Source organism: Antechinus flavipes, chromosome 6, assembly GCF_016432865.1.
Source record: "Antechinus flavipes isolate AdamAnt ecotype Samford, QLD, Australia chromosome 6, AdamAnt_v2, whole genome shotgun sequence".
NCBI lineage: Eukaryota > Metazoa > Chordata > Mammalia > Dasyuromorphia > Dasyuridae > Antechinus > Antechinus flavipes.
In genome coordinates, this window is record NC_067403.1 from 247411904 (window position 1) to 247420941 (window position 9038).

General features: G+C 44.8%; 1 protein-coding gene across 2 annotated transcripts; it reads left to right on the forward strand.

Moving 5' to 3' along the window:
• Nucleotides 1–308: 308 nt before the first annotated feature.
• On the forward strand, nt 309–7416 carry CLP1 (cleavage factor polyribonucleotide kinase subunit 1). 2 transcript variants are annotated; one of them, XM_051963807.1, is made up of 4 exons: nt 309–770; nt 3730–4360; nt 5370–6037; nt 6735–7416. In XM_051963807.1, the coding sequence occupies exons 1-4, from the start codon at nt 457–459 to the stop codon at nt 6739–6741; spliced, it is 1620 nt and encodes a 539-aa protein (XP_051819767.1). In that variant the 5' UTR covers nt 309–456; the 3' UTR covers nt 6742–7416. The 2 variants fall into 2 exon arrangements, with proteins under 2 accessions (XP_051819767.1, XP_051819768.1); XM_051963808.1 differs by lacking the exon at nt 6735–7416 and having other exon boundaries at nt 417–770; nt 5370–6489.
• The last annotated feature ends 1622 nt before the right edge of the window (nt 7417–9038 follow it).

Here is a 9038-nt window from a genome sequence, read left to right on the forward strand (position 1 = left end):
TTATCCCGAATTGTATATAACTGTTTATATGTTGTCTCTCCAGTTAGATTGTAAGCTCCTCGAGGGTAAGAACTGTTGTTTCTGTTTTTCTTTGTAACCCAAGCATACAGTAAGTGCTTAATCAATGCTTGTTAATTTGATTAAGTCGGCATTTAATAAGTGCCTGTTATTTCATTTAAAACTGAAAGATTCCTTAGTAATAGTAAGAAGTCGAGATTTATGCAAGGCTTTAAGTTTTGCAAAAACCTCTTAATCTAAGCTTTTGTAGATATCTAGTGCAAATATTCCTCTCCAGTTTAATAGATGGGGAAAACTGAGGACCAGAGATGTTATTTCCTCAATGCTTCCCACCGTCGGAGGGGGCTCATTCCCTTTGGACACCGAAGGCAAAAAAGTGCACCCTGCCTAGGAAACACTGGGCACGTTGGGGAAACTGGGGTGAGAGCGCGGAGGTACATGGAAAGGCACGAGGCCCAGCAACAGCCGACTGTTGATGTGTTCCACGGCCAATCGGGAAAAGAGGATTCGGTCCCGCCCCTCCCCATGTGCTCCGCCCTCCCAGCCTTCGTCACATCCAAACAATCGCCAACAAGACTCCAACACCCAGGAAGCACCGCGCGACGCCGGGTGAATCAGAGGAGCGACGGACCGGAACCCCATTTCCCAGGAGGCCCCGCGCGCATAGCCGGAAGCTCAGGATTGTCTACCTCGTTTACTTCCTCTTCCCCGCGGAAGAGCCGCGAGGGTTCTGGTTTCCGGCGAGGCTCCCGGTGAGTGGCTTTTTCATGGGTTATAGTGTTTTCCCTGGGGGAAGCGGTGTTTGTTTTCCTTAGCCTCAGGTGGCCACTAGAGGGGTCAGGACGTTCGCTCACTAGCGTTGGAAACGAAGGAAAAGGACAACCTCCTTCGTGTCCTGGCGGGGGGGCTTCTGAGAGGAGGAGGGGTTCCCTTCAGGACTGCGTCCTCACGTGACCACCGAGTTTGTCACGTGACCACAGCCCCAGTCTTACGCGGGGAATCCGCGGCGCGGACGATAAATTCAAATCCGGACTGGCTTAGAGCCGTTCTAGCCCAGCTCCTTATCTAGATAGAAGAAACCGGCCGGAAAACGGGCACCAACTTAGGAGGTTAGATCTGGAAAGGGCCTTAGGAGAAGTCATCTCATGTGGTCTGTCATAGTGAAGACGAGAAACCAAGGTCCTGGGACGTTTAGGAGACTTGCCTAAAGCCCCCAGGTAATGAGAGAGACGGAGCCAGGAATGGTTAGGGGTCCTCCCACTTATCTGGGCGAGCTGTGTGGTCGAAGACGTATGGATCCGTTGGACCTACTTCGGTTTTAGGTTGGGGGAGGGGAGTATTTTGCCCTTCCTTGTTTGCCGGTACTTTTGTTTATTCTTGTGTAAATTCTCAGAATCGTGACTTTTTTTTTGCTTTGTATCCCCAAGATTATAGTGGTTCTCCCTGGGGAAGCGATGTTTGTTTTCCTTCGCCTCAGGTGGCAACTAGGGGGGTCGGGACGCTCGCTCACTAGCGTTAGAAACGAAGGAAAGGGACAACTTCCTTAGTGTCCTGGCGGGGGGGTGGCTCCTGAGAAGAGGAGGGATTCCCTTCAGGAAGAGGGCCTAGCTGGAAGCGTGTGCTAGAAAATTGACTGCTGTTTCTGTCTTATTGGTGAGGAAATGAAGGGTTAATCTTTGAAGATTTAAGTGACTTTAACTTCGAGAATTGGAGAGACATTTATTAATGTCATTTGCACATGCATATATACGTGGTTGAAAAACCGGTATTTAGGGGCAGCTAGGTGGTGCAGTGGATAGAGAACCAGCTCTGAAGTCAAGAGGACCTGCGTTCAAATGTAGCTTCAGACACTTAACACCACCAAAGTGTGTGACCCTGGACAAGTCACTTACCCCCAATTGTCTCAGCCAAAAAAAAAAAAAATAGAAAAGGAAAAAATGGTATTTGGAATTGGAGATCTTTGTTTTGAATCTGAATTGACTACCTGACTTGGAGTCAAAAGATCTAAGTAGTATTACCTCATCTTTTCAAGCCTCAGTTGACTTACTTGTACAATGGAAAAGTTGGGCCAAATTATCTTAAGGTCCCTCGTAACTGAATCATATGATGTTACTGGTGTAATAGGAAGAAATGTTCTGTAGTAGAAAAACCAATGGACTTAAGTGTGAGGATCTAGAGAACTTTCTATGTTATTTTGGGGAAGTCACTTCATCTTCATAAGTCACGTTTATTTGTAAAATAAGAGGGTGTTTTTCCCCAGATTTCTTTTTATTCTCAGAGTTTGCAGTTCTGTGGCTTTCCCTTTGAAACGGTTCTGTTTAGTCTTGACAAAGAGAATTATGTAGCTCTTATCCTTGAACTTAACATTCTGTTATGGGGAAGTAAAACAAGTACGGAAGGAAGTATAAAGTACGATATCAGTGAAAGAGATAACAACCATCACCACCACCACTAAAATTTGTATGGTGACTTAGGGCTAACAAAACCTTCTAACTTAATCTTTAAAACAGACACATAAGGTTATTATTTTTCCCATTTTCAGATGAGGAAACTCGGGTCCAGAGAAAATTTCTGTGCTTGCCCAAGTTCCCAAAGCTAATAAGTGTCAGAGATACAGATTGGAATCCAGGTCTTGCCAATTCCATATCTAGCGCTGTCATTTCTGACATATAGGCTAGGAGTAAACACTTTCTGTACCTCTCCTTTGCCATGTATCTTACTATTCCTGATTCTTGTTTCCTTTTCCCCTACTTTAATAAAAAATAGCTAGCGTTTATATGGCATTTTAAAATTTACAAAGTATTTTGCATAGATGATTTGACCGCTATGTTAAGTAGATGATATTGTTATCCCCATTTTACTAATGGAAGAAACTGAGTCCAGAGAAGTTAAGTGATGTGTCACACAGTATCTAAGTCAGAATTTGGATTCAAGTCATTTCTGACACCAAGCTTTCCGAGTCCTTTGTTATCTTGTGCTTTGCATATAGGAGCCACTTAAATGTTCCTTAATTTGAGTCCAGCTTCAACTGTTTTGCCAGATCAGAAGGTCTTCCATTGTCTGACCTCATTGTCTTTCCTGCTTTATCTCATCTGGCTCAGTTCTGTGGCTTATGTGCTTTTATATTCTGACTTAGTAAACCAAATTAATATTAGCTATGTATAGGTGTTTTTGTTTTTGATAAATATTTCCCAATTATATTTTAATCTACTTCAGATCCCACCACTCAGTATGTTTGATAGTCCTGCTCTGGCTAAATTGGTACACTTGAGCCTTAGCTTCAATGTGTTTAATTTTTTTTTTTTCCTGCTAAGTCTTTACCCACATTCTTTCATTTGCTTACAATATTCCTTTTCTGGCCTGTTGAATTCCTGTTCACCTTTAAAATTCAATTTTTAAATGCTATCTTCTCTAAAAACAAACAAACCTTCCCTAATTGCTGATTTGCCATTCAGTTTAGGAACCCATAAAATCTTGTTTGGCAGCTCTATGATGAATATTGGGAAAATTATATATTAGTTTTTCTGTGCTTGTGTCTTGTACCTAGACTAAGTTTTATGAGAGTAGGGACTGTGCTTTAAGTAAAATTTCTAACTCCCACAGGATCTAGCACAGTGGTTTGCAGGAGTAGCTGTCTAATAAAATATTTTTTGTAAAAATAAATGTCTCGATTTTTTCTTTGTCCTCTAATCTTTGACCTGTGTGCTTCAGAGACAGTGCCCACACAGAAGAGAAGATGGCAGAAGAATCCAATGATGAAAAGAAGCCGCTGACTAAATTCGAATTAGAACGGGAGACAGAACTGCGTTTTGAGGTGGAGGCCTCGCAGTCAGCCCAGCTGGAGCTCCTGGCTGGCATGGCCGAGATCTTTGGCACAGAACTGACCCGAAACAAAAAGTTCACTTTTGATGCAGGTGCCAAAGTTGCTGTCTTCACTTGGCATGGATGTTCTCTCCAGCTGAGTGGGCGCACCGAGGTGGCTTATGTCTCCAAGGACACACCCATGCTCCTCTATCTTAACACTCACACGGCCCTGGAACAGATGAGACGACAAGCAGAGCGAGAGGAAGAGCGGGGTCCCCGAGTGATGGTAGTCGGCCCCACGGATGTGGGCAAGTCCACAGTATGCCGCCTTTTACTCAATTACGCTGTGCGACTAGGCCGGCGGCCCACCTATGTGGAGCTGGATGTAGGTCAAGGCTCTGTGTCCATTCCCGGAACCATGGGAGCTCTTTACATTGAGCGACCCGCTGATGTAGAGGAGGGCTTCTCTATCCAGGCCCCTCTGGTCTATCATTTTGGCTCCACTACACCTGGTACCAACATCAAGCTTTACAATAAGGTAAGATCTAAATCGGGATGGAGAAAGGGGCTTTTGTTGGGGATGAAAACTCTGGGAATGCTTTAGGCTGGTTAAAACCTGCTATCATTCCATTTGCTCTACGGCTTATATTAATTCACCCATACTTACCATACTTTTATCTGTATGTATGGATGTGTGTGTGCGTGTGCACGCATGCACACATATATATTTGAGTTTTGCTGAAAGTTTTGAAAATCATGTTTTTGTTGGATGATGAAATTTTATCTCGCAAGTAAGTACATAATGTTTTGGAGTGGGGAAACGAGACAATAATTTTTTTAAAAATCTTAATTTCCAACCCTATTGATTTAATATTTGGCCCAAACTATTACTGAAAAGAAATTAATGGTCTGGTTTTTTTTGCATAGGCAATTGGGGTTAAGTGACTTGCCTGGGGTCACACAGCTAAGAAGTGTTAAGTGTCTGAGGTCACATTTGAACTCAGGTCCTCCTGACTTCAGGACTGGTGCTCTGTCTACTGTGCCACCTAGTTGTCCCTGCTCTTGTGTATTTTTACCAAACTTGAAAGTCTTCAAGTGTTCTCTTGTCTCTTTGAGCACCAGCCTAAGCCAGATTCTAAAAGGGCTTGTATAGATTGGTCTCAGAGGTTTCTTCTAGAGGGGTTCAGAACGTGTGTGAAGGCAACATTCACACCAATAAAACCATGGATCTGGGAGTTAATGAAAAGTGGTCTGGACATTGGATATTAAATAAAAGAAATTGGGTTTGAATCCCAACCTGGCCATGGAATACTTGTGCAAAGTATTAAGATATTTGGGCAAGTCTCTGGATTTACTAGGCTTCAGTTTCAGGTGAAATGGCCCTGGAGGTCCTTTACATCTTTAAATCTGATTATCTACTTAGGGGACTAACTGAAAATAAGCAAGCAATGCTGAAAATCGGGTGGAAAATTACAACAAAAGTGGGACAAAACAGTTATATAAGTTTGAAGTAGATCCACCTCTCATGCTGATCCTTCTTTTTACAGATTACATCCCGACTGGCAGATGTCTTCAATCAACGCTGTGAGGTGAACCGCCGAGCCTCTGTCAGTGGCTGTGTCATTAACACCTGTGGGTGGGTCAAGGGCTCTGGTTACCAGGCCTTGGTGCATGCTGCTTCTGCTTTTGAGGTGGACGTGGTGGTAGTGCTGGACCAGGAGCGACTGTACAATGAGCTGAAACGGGACTTACCCCACTTTGTGCGTACCGTTCTACTCCCCAAGTCAGGAGGCGTGGTTGAACGATCAAAGGACTTCCGCCGGGAGTATAGGGATGAGCGCATCCGAGAATATTTTTATGGTTTCCGAGGCTGTTTTTATCCCCATGCCTTCAATGTCAAATTCTCCGATGTGAAAATCTACAAGGTGGGGGCTCCCACCATCCCAGACTCATGTCTCCCTTTGGGAATGTCACAGGAGGACAATCAGCTGAAACTGGTACCGGTTACCCCAGGGCGAGACATGGTGCATCACCTCTTGAGTGTCAGCACAGCTGAGGGCACTGAGGAGAACATCTCTGAGACCAGTGTGGCTGGCTTCATTGTGGTGACTAGTGTGGACCTGGAGCACCAGGTTTTTACTGTGCTCTCTCCAGCCCCTCGCCCACTGCCTAAGAACTTCCTCCTCATCATGGACATCCGCTTCATGGATCTCAAGTAGGGATTTCTGCATGCGTCAGAGGGACCCTCCACATACATCCACAGGGGGGAGGGCCCAGGTAGTTGGAGGCTCTTGTGGCCAGAAACTCCTGGGTAAAACTGGTTTAGTGGGAAACAGATAGGCCACCTTTGAGAGAACTAATGGTAACCTGACCCTTTGAAATTGTATTTTCCTCTTGGTTCAAGACAGGTAACTTGGCCCCAGAGTAGATCTGGAATGCCAGCTGGGATTTTCACAAAACCTGGGGAAACACTGACCCTATTTCACTGTTATTAGGTGGTCTAATTATGTTCTTCCTTTTGGCTTTATATCTTTAACTTATATTTCACACACTATCTTTTTGTCTTTGTCCGTGGTGGGAGTACAAATTGAAGGACATCTTTCAGGAGAGTACAGACTTTTAAAAAAGATTTTTCTAGTTTTAATAAATATTTTTGCAGCCCTTCAACCAAGAGTGTGTGATTGATTCTTAAATTCTTGAGAGGGGCAAAAATAAGAGGGTATGTGTCTATTTGGTTAAGATTGTAACAGTTCAGAACTAATACCAAGAGACATTTGGGAAGGGTCCTGCAAGAGACACCCGATTCTCTGCCTTCTGGGCACAGACGCTCTTAGCTTTGGACCTGTAGATCCCCTAGGAGTCTGGTTGGTGAGTTTATTGTATTGGTTCTCTTTTCCTTTGCACTTGGCCAGGCGCTGAATCTGCTGTCGACACCAGCCTTACCGAGGACAATTCAAGAGGCAGGCAATAAATGTGGGGGCAAAGTGTCAGATGTGCCCATCATCTTCAAGAGAGAGCTGCAGAGGAGAGTAAAACAAACTATCTCCCCTGTTGCCTATCTTGATACTTGGAGCCAATCCTTGCTTCAAACTTCAAGGTAATTTAAGCCTTAACGTGGCAAAGAGCCAGACAGCCCATTCCTCTTGGAGAGACAGCTTCGTTTCTAGGTAGGACAACATCATTTAATAGACAGATTGTCAAATGATGCTATTCCTTCAAACTCATGGTATGTGTAGGCACACCTTGGTCATCTCTGTACAGTTCCCTACCCCTTCCATCTCGGAGGGACCCAATACCTTGCCATATGTGGCTAGGAGAGAATGCACTTTGAAAAAATACACAAAAGTGTGTTCTATTATTCTTTGATGCCCTCCTAACAGAGTCGGTACTTAGTTCAAGGATCAGTGGATTGCTTTGCTACTTATGTTAAAATGTAAAGCTGAAAACTAGATTTACTTCTAGATATGTCATAATGTTTATGGAATGTACCCCAATAGAGGCTGCTGAGAGTTTAGGGGTTATATGCTGAATATTGTGAGTAACCTATTCAGTGCTAGCTACATAACAGGTGCTCAATAAATTTTGGCTAATGAAGATTCTTTTTCCCATAGCAATTTCGATCATGAAGCCACTATTCCCTTTCTAACTTGTGGAGGACCTGGCACTTCAGCAGCCTGGTGTCCTCGGAGATGCTTCCTCCAGATAGGGGGTGTTGAAGAAGTAATCTTTTTCATTTGGCCAGGAGGTATCAGTAGGGCAGCCTTGGGACACCTTGTCTGAAACAGTGAAAACTTGTTAGGAGTTAAGGGAATATGGACTCTTTAAAAAAAACTATTGATCCTTTTTGTTTTATATCACTTCCATTTTGAATGCATTCCTCCTCCTTTCCATCCTTCCTATTTATACTCGTTAAACAAAGAATTCTTTAACGGGGACACAGCAGGTGCCACAGGCAAATCTTGAAAGCCACAGAAAATCAAAAAAGAAATCTGAGAACTGAACTTGAAAGGGCTTCTAAGGAAACATTTCAAAATATCCAAAGCTCTTTGCAAATGTAAATAGCAATAATCCTGTCCTGTGTGTCTTAGATACTTCCTATTTCTTTTCGGTGGAGCTTAGCAGCCTTGGTATTTTCTCACACGATATTGGTGAAAGCAGAGAGTTCTTTTGAATCACTGGGAAGAAAGATAAAACAGGCTCTTGGCGAAAGATCTTGAGCGGCCCTAATTAAATACCAGAAGAAAACTCAGTCCTGGAGCCTTTAATCCACTCTGGTACTCTCTTGGCCACATTACGTAGTGCTGAAATATAGTAAAAGCCCCAAACCGATCCAAACTGCAGATTTGTAGTGGAAGGAGCCATGTCTCGCCCCAGGGCTTTGCAGGGCCTCTGTAGGGGCAGAGGTGGAAAGATGATGTTCGAGGTCTCGGGCTGTCCCCCCGGGGCTCCTGCCCTCAGGCGGAGCTGGCCACAGAGAGGGTCTCGACCGCTTTTTGCCCGTCTTGCTGGATCCTCGCCAGAGCACCTTCAGGTTCTGCTATGGCTCCCATTAGTACCATTTTACAGATGGATAAAGTAAGATGAGAGCGCCCAACTCCAAGTCAGCATCCTGCCCAGGCTAGTCTACTTTTCTGAGAAGCCCTTACTTTAGAAGCACCCCACCCACCTGGGCAGTCTTCTAAAAGCTGCCCGGGAGTTCTACACCCTGCCCCCCGGCCCCCTTCCTCTGAGACAGTAGGGGAATCTGCCGCACCCGTTGCCCCACCCTCCCAGGTCGTCTGAACCCGAAGTTTCCTCCCCTTTGGATCCTCTTCCAGATAGCTCCCCCACCCCCAGACTAGCAGAAGGTGGAGCCTGCGGAGGACTCTTCCAGGAACCCCGGTTGGCCTATGAACTGGGATTCTGGTGGTTTTAAATAAAGTTCCTCCAACAAAAGGGACTAATCAGTTTCCCTGGGGCTGGCCAATGAAGGAAGGAGCTGAAGCAGGAAGAGGGCGGGTCCTCCCCGTGAGTGGCCAAATGAGACGCTCATCTGGCCCGTACCATGCATCTCGAAGAGACTTGGCTCCGACGGGAGCCAGACTTCCTGCTTGGTTGGCTTAAACACTAGCGTTTGAGTGCTATGCTTTCAGATTTATGAACTTTAGCGACTGGATATTGGAGTAGTAAAAGAAGGGCTAAGAAAGATGGAAATACTCCCCTCGCTACTTCCTTTT

Coding starts and splice junctions, on each gene's coding strand:
- CLP1 (XM_051963807.1), top strand. CDS start 457: ATGGAAAGGCACGAGGCCCAGCAACAGCCGACTGTTGATGTGTTCCAC. Junction 771..3,729: donor GGTTTCCGGCGAGGCTCCCG/GTGAGTGGCTTT, acceptor TGTGTGCTTCAG/AGACAGTGCCCACACAGAAG. Junction 4,361..5,369: donor ACATCAAGCTTTACAATAAG/GTAAGATCTAAA, acceptor TTCTTTTTACAG/ATTACATCCCGACTGGCAGA.